Source organism: Dasypus novemcinctus, chromosome 8 (genome assembly GCF_030445035.2).
Source record: "Dasypus novemcinctus isolate mDasNov1 chromosome 8, mDasNov1.1.hap2, whole genome shotgun sequence".
Classification (NCBI taxonomy): Eukaryota; Metazoa; Chordata; class Mammalia; order Cingulata; family Dasypodidae; genus Dasypus; species Dasypus novemcinctus.
Window position 1 is genome coordinate 80,095,538 of NC_080680.1, and position 17,320 is coordinate 80,112,857.

The 17,320-nt window shown below is 43.5% G+C and overlaps 1 protein-coding gene across 5 annotated transcripts in view; it reads left to right on the plus strand.

Moving 5' to 3' along the window:
* UNC13B (unc-13 homolog B) overlaps nucleotides 1–17,320 on the plus strand; it is a 293,983-nt gene that overhangs the window by 257,333 nt on the left and 19,330 nt on the right. For all 5 annotated transcript variants that reach the window (XM_058302037.1, XM_058302038.1, XM_058302039.1 and 2 more), the window contains 11 exons: nucleotides 3,130–3,204; nucleotides 3,713–3,932; nucleotides 6,272–6,499; nucleotides 7,039–7,180; nucleotides 8,845–9,014; nucleotides 9,460–9,575; nucleotides 10,823–10,986; nucleotides 12,957–13,107; nucleotides 14,562–14,630; nucleotides 16,015–16,104; nucleotides 16,875–17,003. In XM_058302037.1, the coding sequence (XP_058158020.1) occupies nucleotides 3,130–3,204; nucleotides 3,713–3,932; nucleotides 6,272–6,499; nucleotides 7,039–7,180; nucleotides 8,845–9,014; nucleotides 9,460–9,575; nucleotides 10,823–10,986; nucleotides 12,957–13,107; nucleotides 14,562–14,630; nucleotides 16,015–16,104; nucleotides 16,875–17,003 (1,554 nt within the window). The remainder of the gene's footprint in view (nucleotides 1–3,129; nucleotides 3,205–3,712; nucleotides 3,933–6,271; nucleotides 6,500–7,038; nucleotides 7,181–8,844; nucleotides 9,015–9,459; nucleotides 9,576–10,822; nucleotides 10,987–12,956; nucleotides 13,108–14,561; nucleotides 14,631–16,014; nucleotides 16,105–16,874; nucleotides 17,004–17,320) is intronic.

The window sequence follows — 17,320 nt, forward strand, 5'->3', positions numbered from 1 at the left end:
GAGTTATGCTACCCCTTTTTGAAGGTCAAGTGAAAGTCTCCTCCTAAAAGATAGGCTTTCTAAATTATCTCTATACCCCTGGTTCTTAACTTAGTGATCCAGCATTGAGAAGTAATTAAAATATTGTGCAATTAAGTTGAAAGAGGCTTGGGAGTTAAGCTGATCTCGGTACCTCCAGGATGACCAGCAGCTCCAATCCTGGGTCACCTCTGAAATAGGATCAGCTCAAGAAATTATCTGTAGCCTTGTGGGGAGTGGTGTGGAGTGGGATCCAGGCATTGGTGAGCTTTCCCAGAGTCCCAGAACTCTAAAGCCAGAAGATTGAATCCTTTTTCTTGTTTCCATTTTCTGCTCCTCTATATTTTTTTCCTCCCTATTCTGCTTTTTTTGTCTACTCCTTTACTGTTTTTTCCTCCCCTCTCTGTCCCCTTTTCCCCACCAGTTTCTCCCTCCTTAGTTGGCTGAATCGGAGCATTGTCTGTCATTTTCTCATCATCATTTCTTTCACTCCTTTATTTGCTACAATTTATGTACAGGCATATCTTGGAGATATTGTGGGTTCAGTTCCAGATCACTGCAATGAAATGAATATCACAATAAAGCATGTCACACGATTTTTTTTGTATCCCAATGCATATAAAAGCTATGTTTACACTATACTGTGGTCTATTAAGTTTGCAGTAGCAATGTGTATCAAAAAAACATGTACGTACCTTACATAAATGTGACACAGAAACACAAAGTGAGCACATACTGTTGGAAAAATGATGCTGATAGACTTGCTCAATGCAGTTTCCACAAACCTTCGATTTAAACAAAAAACAAACAAACAACTACCCCCCCCAAAAAAACTCAGTATCTGCAAAGTGCAATAAAACAAGTTATGCCTTTATCATCTTTCTCCTTTCCTTCTTTCTTCTCCTGTTTACAACTCTTCTGCTCCAGCTCCTCATTTAGCTGGTTGGATGAGGATAAATTCTGATATCATCTCTCTTTGTTTTTTATTTTATTTTTTAATTGTCTTTTTTTTTTAAAGATACCTAGATCACAAAAAATGTTACATTAAAAAATATGAGAGGTATCCATATACCTCCCACTCCTCCCACATCAGCAAACTCTTTCATCATTGTGGCGTATTCATTGCATTTGGTGAATACATTTTGGAGCACTGCTGCACTGCATGGATTATAGTTTACATTGTAGTTTACACTCTCCCCCAGTCCATTCAATGGGTTATGGCAGGATATATAATGTCCAACATCTGACCCTGCAATATCATTTAGGACAACTCCAAGTCCAGAAAATCCTCCCACATCACATCTCTTCTTCCCTCTCCCTGCCCTCTGCAAACTCCCATGGCCACTGTCTCCATATCAATGATACAATTTCTTCCATTGCTAGAGTCACAATAGTTCTATAGTAGAATACCAGTAAGTTCACTCTAATCCATATTTTATTCCTCCTTTCTGTGGACCCTGGGATGGTGATGTCCACTCCATCTCTAAATCGAGAGAGGGCTTAGATCCCACATAGTTGATGGATGCAATTCTCAGGCTTGTAGTGGTAGGCATTCTCAGTTCCCTGGTGTGGTGGTTGACCATCTTCACCTCCCTGTTAGCTCATTTGGGTAAGGCCAACGAACCAGAGAGTAGGATTTGCAACTAACTCTGCTGAGGCTCAGGGCCCAGCTGGCACATGGCCATTCGAGAGATTCAAGTCTCCTGAGTATAAACCAACCCCAGTGCCAACCACAGGTTCAGTAAAAGTGACAGGAGAGGCATGTGTAGAAAGGTCACAAGTGAGTCCAACTCCATCACACTCAGGAACACAAATTCCAAAATAGGGCCCACTGACAAGGCACTTAACCCCAGAGTCATCTGCCATGACTGTAAAACCTGTATGTCTCCATAGCCACAGAAGCACCATCTCTTCTTTATTAACATCTTTCCTTCCTCCAGCGTCTCACATATCCCCTTTCTTCTCTTTCTTCTTTTCTTCCTACTATTTTTTTCTTCCTCTGAACCTTCCTTGCCTACCAGCTCCTCTTCCTTAACAAGATAACAGCATCTTGTTCATTTATTTCCCCTCCTCTGTATTTTACCCTTGCCTGTCTTTTACTTTGTGGCATAGCTCTCCTTAGAGCAGGACCTCTAGACCCTGGGGCCTGGATAGCTGTCTAGATTAAAGTTTTTATTAGATAGACGTAGAGGGGGTTGGGAGTTGTTCTCTACTTTGGACTATGGGGCAGAACCTCTTAGTTGTCTCTCAAAGTTTTCATGTCCTGGGAGAGCTTTAACATCATGTTGTTCTTTTCTTTGCTCTCTTCTGCACAGGCTGTGGTGAGTGTCTCCAGAGCCCCTTCCTATCCTCTGTAAGAGTCCACATCTCAAACCACCTGGGCCACTCCCAACCATTCCTCCTGCCTTAGGCTAATTATATGTCTTTTGTCTGTCCAATGCCCACTGCCTTAGGGAAACCATGTGCCTCTCCAGGGTCCACCCCTAAAGTTCAGGCTTAACAAATACATGGGACCCCTCCATATAAGAGCCTGGCTAGCAGGGAAGCCCCAGCTCTGAGGCTTAATTCCCTGCCTTTCTTGATTTGACTGAGGCTGCATTATCCTCTTTCACTTCCCAAGTGCCCTTCTCACTTACCTGCTTGCATTTTCAGCCACCCAGGGATTGTGTCGACATGGGATGGTACCAGGGGACATAGGACAGCATGGAATCATTGTTTTCAGTGATGGTTCCTGAATGTGACTCTGGCAGGGTTGTGTGTTTATGCTATTTTTAGTGACCTGTTTCCTACTGTAATACAAGCCTTTTCATATACTTTTGTCTTCCTATATGCAAGGGGTTTCTGTGGGGTAGACTTCCTAAGAATAGTGAGGAAAAGAGAAACTCTATGGACTCTGAAATAGGGAGTCTGAAAGAAGTGGTGTTTGAACACTGTTATAACAGTTCCTTGAGGGACTTGGGTTTTGTATTTTAGCCTGGGACAATTGTTACCAGAGGCAGCCCTATGATTGAGAGTGGAAATATTTGGCTCTGGTCACTGACACTCCTTCCCCAGGGCTTTGCTAACTCTTGGTGTTGGTGGCCAGGGCTGATAGCAGGTCTTCTCTCATAGTCATTGGTCCAGTCCCGGAAGGCAGGAATTACTTCTGCAATGGCTACACGTACCTCTCTCAAGGATGAAGAACTGGTAAGTGATCATTTCATGGGCTTTTGTGAGTCCATTGCCCTGAGGACAGGTGATCACCTCTGTAGTCATACTAATTGACAATTCCAGGGTGCTGGGCATACATCATTAATAAAATAATAAAAAGCAACAGGTCTCAGTTTTCCACACTAGGATAGGCAAGGGTCCAGACTAGGGTAAGCCCCCATATCTCATGTTGGCCTTTAGGAGGAAGTGACCCACTGGCCCTTCTGAAGCTCAGGGTTTTGTGGTTGCCTTCTGGTCCTCCGGAAAGCCTGAATGCTAGGAAAAGGCTCATACCCAGCATTCAGGTCAAACCCATGTTGGAAGAACAGAAGCTTACTACATTGGCAGCTTCTTTCTGCCAGGGTGGGCTGCGGGGTAGGCTAGTCTAGAGATTCTTCTCTACTATGAGAGAAGCCAGGGTCCCAATTTTCCTCTGAGGGTCTCAGTTCAGGCATCCCCCAACAGGCCTAACGTCACTGATGGGTGATGGGTATGTGTCTTTCAGAAATCCCATGTGTATAAGAAAACCCTGCAGGCTTTAATCTACCCCATCTCGTGTACCACACCCCACAACTTTGAGGTCTGGACGGCCACTACCCCCACCTACTGCTATGAGTGTGAGGGCCTGCTCTGGGGCATTGCCCGGCAGGGCATGCGCTGCAGTGAGTGTGGAGTCAAGTGCCATGAGAAGTGCCAGGACCTGCTCAACGCCGACTGCCTGCAGCGTGAGTGTCCCTGCGGATGTTGGATGGAGGGTAGGGGAAGTAGGGCCTCTCCAACATAGTCTGGCAATAACGAGTTAGATTTGCTGAACCATCATTCTTACAATCTAACTGATTCTGAAGCCCTTTTCTTTTCAGAGAAGATAGGGACCTGAGTCAAGGGACATTGCCTTTCCCAATAATAGGTCTTATAGTGCTCTCTTAAGCACCTTTAGGAAAAATTCTTTGCACTTTCTGTGACCTTCTGGTGGGGAAGAATCTCTTCCAGGATTCAGGTAATTCTAGAGACTTAGGACAGTTGTACGTATTGGCCAAATGACTAGAGCATGTTCAATTGGGGACAGGCACTAGTGAGGAGAGAGTCATTTCTGTGAGGTTCCAGGCCTCACAGAGTGATCTCCTGAGGTCTAAGCCCTAGAACCCAGGGGAATGCAGCATTTTTACCTTTATCATAATTGACGCTTCTAGACAGCAGTGCCAGGAACAGAAGTTTCATATGGATCAGGCAGAAGTCCAGGAAGAGAGTGCCAGACTCCCAAGACCTTGGGAAAATAAGCGGTTGTACTACCAACATGGAGTAGGGAGAACAGGAGTAGGAAAAGCAACAAGTTTCTGTCAAAGATGAGGGAAAATATTCTCTTATCCCTCCAGATATTACTTGAGCCAAACCATAGCAAAAAACAGAACAAAACAAAAAATCCTTGAAGGCTTCAAGGACTGTGGTAGGAAAAGGGAAGGCTGCCTTTAGACTCACAAGTACTTTATTATCCTAAGGAAAGATATATGATATAGAAGGGGCCCAGGAAGACCTTGAGGAATTGTCCACATAAAATGTCCTTTGAAGAGCCCTATTGGTGCTAGCGCCATGGCTACAGGAGACATGAGAGATGGGAAAGCAGAGTCAGAAGAAGAGATAGGTCTCTAGAAAGACTGTCTGAAGACAAATGCTGGTGATGACTTTGCTCAAACCTATCATGAGGGGGTGACAAAACAGGTGCCAGCAGATCCTTGTTTTAATTGCTGAGAGCTAGCAATTTGGCTCACTGCAAAGACTACTTATTGGAAGCATCTTGAACTGCTGTTCTTTAGCCAGGGTGTCCAACTTCTCCTCCAGGGCTTGTTAGAGGTCCCAATCCAAGGAAGTAACACCTTGCATGAGATATGCTAAATGGCAGTAATGGGATGCATCCCAGCTCACTTTTCATTTATCAGAAAATATCTTCTCCCTAAGACTTCAATGAAGCATGAATGGAATGAAATGTTCTTTGGGTCTCCCTGGACAGAAAACCTGCCTCCCCTGCTCCCAGGAGATAAGATGCAGATGTTGGCCTTTATTTTTTTGCTCAGGGATTTTGGAGTAAACCTAAGCCTTTGAGAATTGGAGAGAGGTAAGATCCATGTGTAGGGTCAGCGAAAGAAGATGGGGCGCCCACTGCTCCTCTGAGAATCCTGGTTGGTGAATACACTGGAAGAGTCTGTGTTCTGCCATGATTTTTAGGGCAGCAGGGAAAGCCTGCTGGTTTCTGAGAAGAGCTAGCTGGGGTCATGGCTGGTACAGATGGCCCTTGGATCTGCCAGGATAATGATAGTGGTGACAATAATGGTGACCGTTTATTGATTACCTACAGGTACTAAGCACAGTGCTAGTTTCTTTAGGTGTATTATCACATATAATACTTATTATAACCCTGAGAGATAAGTACCATTATATTTCTTCTTACAGAGAAGAAACAAATTCACCCAGCTAGGAATAGTAGACTCAGGATTTGACCCAAGTCGGTCTGATGCCAAAGGCTATATTTTTCTCACCATACCACACTATATTCCGAGGTTAAAAGGTACTGAAGTAACATGGCAGAATCGATCTGAGTGTCCTGATAAATTCTGGAATCTGTACCATGGCTTGGTGGTTGGATGAGTTTAGTGATGTTGTCATGCTCACATCCTACCCCTCCCTAATAACTGAGACACCCATTGCTGACAGTTTGACCTCAAGGTTAGAGAGTATCTCTCAAACCACCATCTAAAGACAAAGCCAGCTGATGACTAAGCAATGTTTTTTTCTAAGTTTCTTGTTTTTTGATGAGAAATTTCAAATCTATATCTAAATAGACTAATATAATGAGCCATCTTAATAACTACCACTATTTTGGCCACTCTTTGAGTTGTATTTTAAACTCCACTGGATAGGCAGCAAATCCAACAGTGAATGACTTCCCAGAGATACCTCAAACAACCTAAGCCTCTCCTACTACTTAGTGGACTCTCCCAGGGCCTATTCCTCAGCCTGATCTTTGGTCTTGGCCTGTTCGTTAGCCCTATTTTCTGTCTCTGGATTTCAGGGGCTGCAGAAAAGAGCTCTAAACATGGAGCTGAGGACCGGACCCAGAACATTATCATGGCCATGAAGGACCGCATGAAGATCAGAGAGCGGAATAAGCCCGAGATTTTTGAAGTTATCCGGGATGTCTTTACTGTGAGCAAGGTAGCCCATGTGCAGCAGATGAAAACAGTGAAGCAGAGTGTACTGGATGGCACCTCCAAATGGTCGGCCAAGATAACCATCACTGGTGAGCAGGCCAAAGGTTGAGGGGGCAGGAAGTGGACTTTGAGGAGGAACCTAGAGAAGCAGCAGCCTGAGTGTGAAGGAGTAAGGGGCTGGGGAGAGAGAAGATACACTCTGGTACAGTGGGTGCTAGGAAAGGCAAGACTGGTACCTGCAAACAGTGTGAATGATAATACAAGGATTTGGTAACAATCTGATATTACAGATTTGATTAACAGTCCTATAGTATAAGAGCTGGGGGTAGAGGAAGGAGAATGGGCAGGAGACCAGGAAATAGTTAACCCGTGTTTTACTGGGTGGGTGGGTGGGACTGAATCATGCATATATCTGATGGTCAGTTAGGGTTTGGAAGTCAAGAGGAGCAGTCTTGGACTAGGCTTTGAGGAAAAAAAAATAGATGTGGAGGGATGGGAGGTTTGGATTCCTGTGCAAGGAGCATGTAGACATTGCTCTAAGATGGAGAGCAAGTGAGTGATGCTACAGAGGGCTTCCAACTTCTGATGCATATTCTGAAGCCTCTATCCATATGTGCTTGGGTTACAGTGATGTGTGCCCAGGGCCTACAAGCCAAGGACAAGACAGGATCCAGTGACCCTTATGTGACGGTGCAAGTGGGCAAAACCAAGAAGCGTACCAAGACCATTTTTGGAAACCTAAATCCTATTTGGGAAGAGAAGTTCCATTTGTAAGTCACAGAGGGCAGCCCACTGTCTTGCCTGAGACTGTGTGTATTTTGGGGGCAACATTAAGTCTTGCCATACTGGGCTTTGGCCTTAAGGGAGATTGAGTAGAGGCATTTCTCAAATGTTTCACTTGGGTAGCAGCCATTTCTTTCTCTGGGTTTCTTCTCATAGACCTTTGGATCAGGGTTACTGTCCTAAGCTCTGTGTCTTAAGTAGGGTTGTGAAAGAGGCCCCAGAGCATTTTATACCACTTTTTCTAGAGCTAGAAAGCTTTTACTACTGCTCAGTGACAGAACCAGGGACTGACCACCCTACTGTGTACCTCCCAACTCTGGCTACCTTGCCAAGGAGGGGTTAGGTTTTTCTAAAGAGTAGGGAAGGAATGTCCTTGCCCTATAACTAGTTAATTCTGGTGTAAAGAAGGAAATCTGGATCTGGAGCAGTTTCCATTTCCCTTATGGAGTTTGATTTTCTTTCTACCTTTCATTCCTTTTTATATTACCTATTTTTCTTACATATTATTTTATATAACAGTAAGGACTAGTTCACAAATGACAAGTTCTAGCCAAGAACTAGAGAGTCCAGATAGGTTGCTTTGCCATGCCTCTAAGGCCTAGGAACAGGTGTTTGGGTCTGATGCAGCTAAGCAGACGGACCAAGTTGAGACCTTGTTCTGTTGACTGTTTGGAGAACTCGTGTAGAAAGAGATTGGGACATAGTAAATTAATCTCTACAATCCAGAGACAGCAGTTACTAGAGGAAGCACCTATTTCTTTGGGAATCTGAATGGTTCCTGTTTGACTTCTTATAATTAATTCTAAATATATTGACTCTTCAGTCATTTTTGCCTACTTTTATCCAGTTAGTAAACAATTTGATAAGCCCCTATTCTTTCAAGACACTTCATATGATACTATGGATCTATTAATGAATAAGGTAATCCCTGACTTCAAGAAACCCCTTGTTGATTTGTCTGTTGTTTTTCAGTAGACCACAGTATAATATTTTAATGGAATATGGAAAGATGAGAACACAGAGAAAGAGCAGGTAATTTTGCTGAGTACAATTTGGCTGAGGCAACAGGACTCATAAACTAGCTGTTAGAAAAGGAGAGCTGAGGGAGGCACCAGAGTAAATTCCTTTCTACAAAGCTAACACCATAGAAGAGATGACAATTCAAGTGACTGTTAAAGGACGTTAGAAGTCCGCCAAACACACAGTGGGGACTTAGATAGAAAGCTAAGCAGATATGGCCAGGTGAATATACCATGAGCATCTAGTACATTTACTAATTTTATGATTTGTACTCTGAGGAGGGAGCTGCAGTTGCTTCCTAGGGCTCTGTGGCATCTCTTTTCCTGTTGGTGTTCTGATATAGCTAGCTGCACAGAAAGTCAGAATTGACCCTTTTCTTATCCCATTCCTTGTCCAGGGTAGTAAGGGCTGGATGGTGGTAGCTGAGCCATAGCACTGCTATCAGTGAGGCCTAGGAGCAGGAATGAAGAGCCATTTGCTGGCTCACTGGGAACTTTAGTACCAACCTTGTTCTGGCTCCCTCTCTTCCTCAAGTGCAGTTGATGTGGCTTTTGGGGAGGGTATTGGAAATAATAAAGAGTTGGGAGCTACTTGTTCAATCTCTAACAGAGCCTGCCTAATTCTCTCACAGTGAGTGTCACAACTCCTCTGATCGTATTAAGGTACGTGTATGGGATGAGGATGATGACATCAAATCAAGAGTAAAGCAGAGGCTAAAGCGAGAGTCAGATGATTTCCTTGGTCAAACCATAATTGAGGTCCGGACACTGAGCGGAGAGATGGATGTCTGGTACAACTTGGGTAAGGAAACAGGACCAAAAGAAAGAAGAGAACATGAAGAGGGGACCTAGGGAAGTTCCCATTTACTAGAACTATCACACAATCCCCAAAGCATACCTCTATATAGAGCCTTCCTTACCCATAGAAAACTGACCATAGGTAGGGATGAGGGAGACTGGAACTCATCCTGGCTGGACATTCCCCAGATTTCAGAAAGCCCTTTAATCTTCATACTCATCCCTAATCATTTTAGCCTCCAAACCACCCCTATAGTCCCACTCAACTTGTTCAGGGGTATTTGTAGAAATACATTCATTGTATTCATTGAACTCGTTGGAGTGAATTCATCCTATTGAGTGAATGCTTGAGTCAGAGTCTCCTTTTCCTTGGGTTTAGGCATGATGGGGGCTGTCTAAGCTGTCTGTAGTGGCATTGGTATCAATCTCCAGTCTTCTTTCCTTCCTAGAAAAGAGGACAGACAAGTCAGCTGTCTCGGGGGCTATCCGACTACAAATCAGTGTGGAGATCAAGGGGGAGGAGAAGGTGGCCCCGTATCATGTGCAGTATACGTGTCTCCATGAGGTAAGCCAGTTCTTGGTAGATGGGACACCAAAGTGTTGCTGGGGAGGTGCCTTTGAGAATAAGTAGGATTGCTAGATGGTTGAAGATATGGGAACCTGCTATTTAATTTTATCTTTGGCTTACTGTGAAACCCTGAACAGTCTAAGTAACAGCCCCAAGTCTAAGTGTCTCAGTAATGTGAGAATTGCCTACGGGGCTGCAGGAAGAACTGAACAATAACCTAAAGGACAGAATTTTTGTGGCATTTTTTTTTTTTTTAAAGATTTATTTTTATTTATTTAATTCCCCTCACCTCCCCCGCTTGTCTGTTTTCCGTGTCTTTTTGCTGCGTCCTGTTTCTTTGTCCGCCTCTGCTGTCATCAGCCGCACGGGAAATGTGGGCGGCACCATTCCTCAGCAGGCTGCTCCCTCCTTCGCGCTGGGCGGCTCTCCCCATGGGTGCACTCCCTGCGCGTGGGGCTCCCCCACGCGGGGGACACCCCTGCGTGGCACCCCACTCCTTGCGCGCATCAGCACTGCGCATGGGCCAGCTCCACACGGGTCAAGGAGGCCCGAGGCTTGAACCGCGGACCTCCCATGTGGTAGACGGACGCCCTAACCACTGGGCCAAAGTCCGTTTTCCTTTTGTGGCATTTTATTCATAGTCTCCTGGACTTTGCCACCATTTTTGTGTGTGTGTGTGTGTGTGTGTGTGTTTTGTTTTTGTTTTTTTTTTAATAACTAGGAAATACTCTCAATCTTATGTATTAAACCAAACTGAAACATCTATGTTAGATCCCAAGAGTAACAACCTAAGCAAGTCCAGCATGGTTGCCATCTTTCTGGACCCTCAGTTGATTTTCTCTTTGATAGCAAGATATAATTATGTTATCTTATAATTCTACTTCACTGGTTTGTGATAAAGATTAAATAAGTGAGGTGTGAAGAGCATCTGGCATGGTACCTTGCATACAATAAACCCTTGATCAGGAAAAGCCCCTTCCTTTCCTGAGCTTAACTGGTCCCAATCTAGGCACACCAGCCTGCCAGAGCTCCCAGTGGGGTCTGATTAGAACTGGTTCCTCTCTGACTGATGTTGTAGACAAGCTCAAGACCTTTGGGGCAACCTAGTTTGAGTTCTTTAGGCTGTACTTTTCCCAGGAGTTGTCTAATTGATGAAATCTTTTGTTCTGCTACATTAGAGGCCAGCTGGTCCTGAGGTCTTATTTTTCTTAACCCTTTCCTTTTCTCTGCTCTGTCTTCTGCAGAACCTTTTTCATTACCTCACAGACATTCAGGATAGTGGAGGAGTCCGGATCCCTGAGGCTCGAGGAGATGATGCATGGAAGGTGTACTTTGATGAGACAGCTCAAGAAATTGTGGATGAATTTGCCATGCGCTATGGCATCGAGTCCATATATCAGGCCATGACGTGAGGCTCCCCTGGGGCCCTGGGCAATGGCTATTAACCCTTGGGTGGCTAATGAAGGCACACTGACAGGTTGGACAGGTCCTTAGTAGGGGGGGGGGGGAGAGTGGTAGTATACCATGATTCATTGATTTGTTTTTCTCCCTGAGCTTGTCTATGCCCCAGTGCAAGAGAGAGTGTGTTTATCAGTAACCCAGAGAACTGAAGAGGTTTTTGTGTGTCTACCCCAGAGCTCAGGGAGGGGAAGGGAAAAGACATGGGAAGGGTGTACAAAGGACAAACCTGCCAGAACATCAGGGGTGTGAGTAGACAGAGTATGTGTGCATGTGTATATGTGTATGTGAAAGAGAAGCCAACTGAGACTGCCCTGGAAACCAGAGGGGGCACTAAGCTTTAGGAAAAGCAGCTGTGTATGGAGATGACCAAGACTCCTGTGAGAATTCCTACATACTATGAGAAGAGGTGTAGCTTGTCTCTTGGTGAGGCTGCCACGAGAACTATGCACAAGAAGCAGCCCTATGTAAGCAGAGGGTAGCTAGTGTCCTGGCTGTGCTTCATTCATTCTACAAACTATTTTTGAGTTCCTACTGTGTGTCACACAATGCTAGGTGCTAAGAACACAAAGATGGATAGGATGGGGCCTCCATATTTGGTAAACTCAATCTAGTAGGAGAAACAGACCAGTAAACAAATAATTACAATTAAAATGTGACAAGTGCTATGATAGAAGTAGTCACAGGGTCTTGTGAGAGCATCAGGGAAGGGTACCTAAATTTTAGAGGAGGCATATTGGAATAGTTCCTTGAAGAAGTGACATGAGCTGAGTCTTGAAAAGGAGGAAAGGTGTTTTTGGTAGGGAATATTTAATGTTAATTTATGTAATCCTCATATTGGAGTAGGTATCATTATTTCCAGACAAGAAAACTGAGGCATAGAAAAGTTAAATAATTTATCCAAAGTCACTGAGTGAATGGTAAAGCTGACATTCAAATTCAAGGTCTGGCTCTAGAGTCTGTATTCCTAACCATTTCTCTGTTCCATTAAGTATCTCATTGCTTCTTGCCTGAATGATTGCAGTAGCTCCTCAACTTTCAATCTCAATTTTATCTTTCCAACTCTTCTTTGCCAGCTTATCATCAAAGTGACATATCTGAAAGAAATATCTGATCACACTGTGCCTTTGTTTAAAAATTTACTATCACACTTAATTTTTTTTTTTTTTTTTTTTTTTTTTTGAGGGACTAGGGGCTGGGGATTGAACCTGGGACCTGTATGTGGGAAGCTGGTGCTCAACCACTGAGCTACATTGGCTCCCCTGAGTTGGTTGTTTCATTTGCTTTGCTTGTTGTTTGTTTTTGTTATTTTTAGGAGGCACAGGGCACTGAACCTGGGACCTCCCATGTGGGAAGCAGGCACTTAACTGCTTGAGCCATTTCCACTCTCCTAAACTATTATTATCTCTTCTCTTTCTACTTTTCCCCTCTCATTTCTTACTTTTTCTTCACCAGATATCCTGAACAGTAGCCATAATTGAGAGTTCCTAAATAAATCATCCTCTCTTGAATATATTTAACTTAACAGTACACTTTTTCCCTTTGTCCGCACACTTCTCAATTTGATTTATTCCTGTTAATAATTTAAGACTATGCTCAACCATCCCTTCTGTTAGAAACCTTTTCCTACCCCCAGCTGTTCTAATTTAGGTGATCTTGTTTGTTTCCACAGCATTTTGTATAACATGCCTCAGATTATTGGCTTACTTACTAAAACCTGCTTTCCCTGTGAAACTATCAAGTCTTTGGATTCCTAGCACATAGAAATTTATTGAATGTATATTTGAATGAATAAATTATGATGATCTTTGTATGCCAAGGTGATTGGAAGCTTCACACACATCAGAGAGATCTTGGATTCCTTAGCTTTTGCTGCAAGCCCTGAGGAGTCTTTGAGGGTGAAGGTACTATGTTTTTCAGGCACTTTGCATGTCTGTCCTCCAAGTACATGTGTCCTGGTGTGCCAGCAGTGATGAGCACCTTATTGGCCAACATCAATGCCTACTATGCCCATATAACAGCCTCTACCAATGTCTCTGCATCTGATCGCTTTGCAGCCTCCAACTTTGGGGTAAGTGTGATGTGAACACATATGAGAACTATTTGTTATCAATTAATAAAGTTTGATTTTTTTTTGATATGCCTAAAATTTAGATAGTTGCCACCTTGACATTATGAACTTTGTGTCTTTATGGATATGTAGACTTTGCTAATAGGCTCTCCTCAGACACAGATGAATGAAAGAAGATGGAATAGCACCATCATAGTTTGGAGATCCCAAATGGGATACCACGTGGTCTCAGAAAGAACCACTATTGGGTGGGTCACCATATCCCTCAGTGTTGCAGGTCCAAAAATGGACCTTTCCCAATATTATTCATTCTCTCTCCTGTGACAGATTTATGCCAGTTAACTTCATATGAGACTGATATCTAAGTTAGGATGCTAGTGTGTACCTGAGGCCATCCCTTTTCCAGTGTCAGAACTGTTTTCTCTATCCAGGGCATGTCCTTTCCAGGTGTTAAAGTACCCAGGAAGTTGAATCACTAGGCAGAATGTTCCTTGACTTAAATTCGATATAAGCTAGATGACATGTCTCTGACCCACCCCAAAGACTACTTCTATTCTTTTTTAAGACTGCCTCTTTAGGGATGAAATTGCCAATACCCACAAATCCACTAAGTCTGTCAGCCCTATTTTCCTGCTTTTTCTGTTTTCTGTGTGTTTTTTTAGCCACTTTTTTGTTGTTATTGATAAAATCTTTCTTTAGATGAATTTATGTTATTGGTTAAGCTTGTCATATATCTGTTTCATTCTATCTCATTCCATTATGTGCTAACTATATATAGTATAATCAGTATATGAGTTCTAGGTGTGCTATGCCAACAGCCTACAAGCACATGTTTCTACATTTAATTATACTTCATCTATAAAAATCAACCATTAAAATAGTATATATTATTTGTTTTAACATTAAAAAAGTACAAATTAAGGGAAATGATGTGGAATGTGGGTCAAGAGAGACCCCATCATCTCTGCCTGATCATCTTCCAAATGTATGAATATTTCTCACTGCCAGGTTATGGCAATATAACTTATGCCACAGGATAATTCAGCAGATCATGAACCCAGGAACAAGTTGGAGAATGTGTTTGGGGTTTCATTTTATCGACAAAGACAAGTTACAGTCCCAAAGGGATGGAAATGCATTGGTCATCTTCTGTTGACTCTCGTTAAGAAAGAGCTGTTTCCCCTCCCAGGGACTTGGCTTCCCCCTTGGTGGTGTGAACAGATTCCCCATTTTGAGAAAGAGTTGCTTAGAGATGGAACAGGGACTGCCTATCTCATTTCTCTCTTACATAGTTTGTTCTTCTCTCCTTGAGCAGGGATGGGATAGAATGGGTGCCCAACCCAATGTTTCCTCCCCACCTCCTCTGCTCCTTTAGAGGTAGTTCTGTTTCTGTTATAGTTTTGGGGGCTAACAGGTTACCTCTCTCTTTCTCATTATTTATTTCCCACCCTCAGAAAGAGAGATTTGTAAAACTGTTGGACCAGCTACACAACTCACTGAGGATTGACCTCTCCACATACAGGGTGAGTAAAGACAGGGTGGTGGGGTGGGAAAACAAGTAGTATCAAACTCAGCCCAAGGAGCCTGTAGGCCAATCTTGGCTACAAAGATAGAAGACAAGGAAAATTGGTCTTTGTCATCATTCCCATAGCCAATGCCACTAACTGCTGTAGTACTCCAAATCCCAAGGACCACGGACTATGAAAATAGCAGAAGGCATGGTTGCTTTTTTAAAGACAGTTAGCTTTTGAACCTCCCCTCACATCAGTCTACCAATCTCTCATTAGAGAGTCTCCTGAAGATAATCTCTTCCAAGAAAATGCCCTTTTAAAATTTAGGTATTTAATTCTATTTCCTTATTGCATTTTCCATACTTTCCTCATTTTCCAGAAAGGGTGTGATAACCTTGCTAGGGAGAGAAAGAGTAGTTTGGCTTGGGCAAGTAATTTGTATCAGAGGTCATGCCCATTTCTAGTATAAAGGGAAGAAATAGATTTATTGAGGAGGATAAGTACCTGAGAAGGGGGCAGATAGGGAAATGGGCAATTTCTTAGTTCCTCCTAAGTTAGATTCCTCTTAGAATGACCTTATTATTTAAAGTATTTTGAATTTCCAGAACAGGCAATATACCCACATTAAAAAGTGAGTATAAAAACAACCAGAGAGTAAAAAAAGAAGTAAGATTTTCACTGTCTGTATTTCCAGTGCCTCCATTTGCATGACTAATGGAGAGTTGACTGTATATCTTATATTTGGCATATAAATAGCCATTTGAAGGTTTAAAAAACCATCTCTTGAAATAGAGTGAGGCTCAACCATGTCTCTCCAGCTCTCCATGGCAGCTTTCTCCTAAAGCTCATAAAATGAAATGAGGCATGGTGGGACGTTCCCAAGGCCTTCAGGCTCATCCCCAAAATAGTTCTGCTCAGTTCTGCTGTCTGCTGGCTCCAGAACAGTAAAAAAACTGGGATCGTCTGTGTGGAAAGTACAGGTCCTGGGTCTCAGTCTAGTTGGTAGTATGGCTTCACTTATATTCCTGGATATACAGTCAGAATGTAACTTTTGAAGAATTCGTTGTTTGGATGTAAGAATCTTCACCCAAGAAAAGTGTGTATATGCAAGTGGGTGTGTGCATCTGTTCATTTGTGCAAATGCTCACGTATTGCATGGGAAGTAGGATTGGGAGTTGGATGTATTGCCTTCTGGGCTGGAGATTATTAACCCCTGCTTTCAGCAAGGAGCTGTCTTTATCAAAAGAAAAGAAAGGGAGACCTGTAGTGTTATAGCTTTTTCTGCCCAGCTCAACTACGGAGAATCCTAGTGGTTAGCAGTTGGGGAAGCTTTTTGCAGAGAAGGCTTTCATATTCTTCTGTTTCTTTCTTCTTAAAATTGCTTGATTTGCAACAGAATAATTTCCCTGCTGGGAGCCCTGAGCGGCTTCAGGACTTGAAATCCACGGTGGATTTGCTGACCAGCATTACTTTCTTCAGAATGAAGGTAAGGGATGGATTGAGCTGGGCAGCTCTGACCACAGGGACATAGAGAATAATAATCACTGGGCAGAGTCCAAGCCACAGGATTCATCTCCACTAAGCCTACATTTCCATAGACTTGTTTCCTGGGTTACTTGTGAGAGAGCACACAGAACATGGATCAACATTTATGGACTGGGGAAGTGGATTTGGCTCAATGGATAGAGCATCTGCCTACCACCTGGAGATCCAGGGTTCAAACCCAGGGCCTCCTGACCTGTGTGATGAGCTGGCCCACGAGCAATGCTGATGCGCGCAAGGAATGCTGTGCCACACAGGGGTGTTCCCCGCGGAGGGGAGCCCCATGTGCAAGAGGTGCGCCCCTAAAGGAGAGCTGCCCAGTGTGAAAAAAGTGCAGCCTGCCCAGGAGTGGCACCACACACACAGAGAGCTGATGCAGCAAGATGACACAAACAAAAAGAGACAAAGATTCCCGGTGCCGCTGACAAGAATATAAGCAGACACAGAAGAACACACAGTGAATGGATACAGAGAGCAGACAACTGGGGGGTGGGGGGGAGGAGGAAGGGGAGAAAGGGGAGAGAAATAAATAAAAAATAAATCTTTAAAAAAAAAATTTATGGACTGGACAGTTCTCCCTGACTGTCCTGGCAACTTAATCCCAGGGCAAGGTTCATGGACCTATAGAGAAAATGAGGAATCTGGAATAGGCTGGGAGGAGAGCCACCCAGGTGAACAGGAACTTGGACCCATATTTCTTCTACTCCTTGGCAGGTCCAAGAACTGCAGAGCCCTCCAAGAGCCAGCCAGGTGGTAAAGGATTGTGTGAAGGCCTGTTTGAACTCCACATATGAATATATCTTCAATAACTGCCATGACTTATACAGCCGCCAGTATCAGCTGGTAAGAGGTTCAAGATCAAGTGGGGTCAGCTGTCAATGGCTCTTTGGAGCCTCAGTCTTACTTTGCTGTGTTCATAGTAGAAGGGAGCTTATGACAAAGTCCTTGATGTTCTTGAGAGAGATAGAGTTGTGGAGTATGGACTATCTAGATCATAGGGACTCTTAGAACAAGATATGACATACCCACAATAAGTTTTACTTAGGTGCTGAAGAAAGTGAACCTAAATTCTATAATAGCATACTTAAGGGGTTGAGTAGGTGACTTCTCAGTCCATTCCAAAGTCTTTTTCTCCCCCAAGGTTAATTTTATTCTGCCTC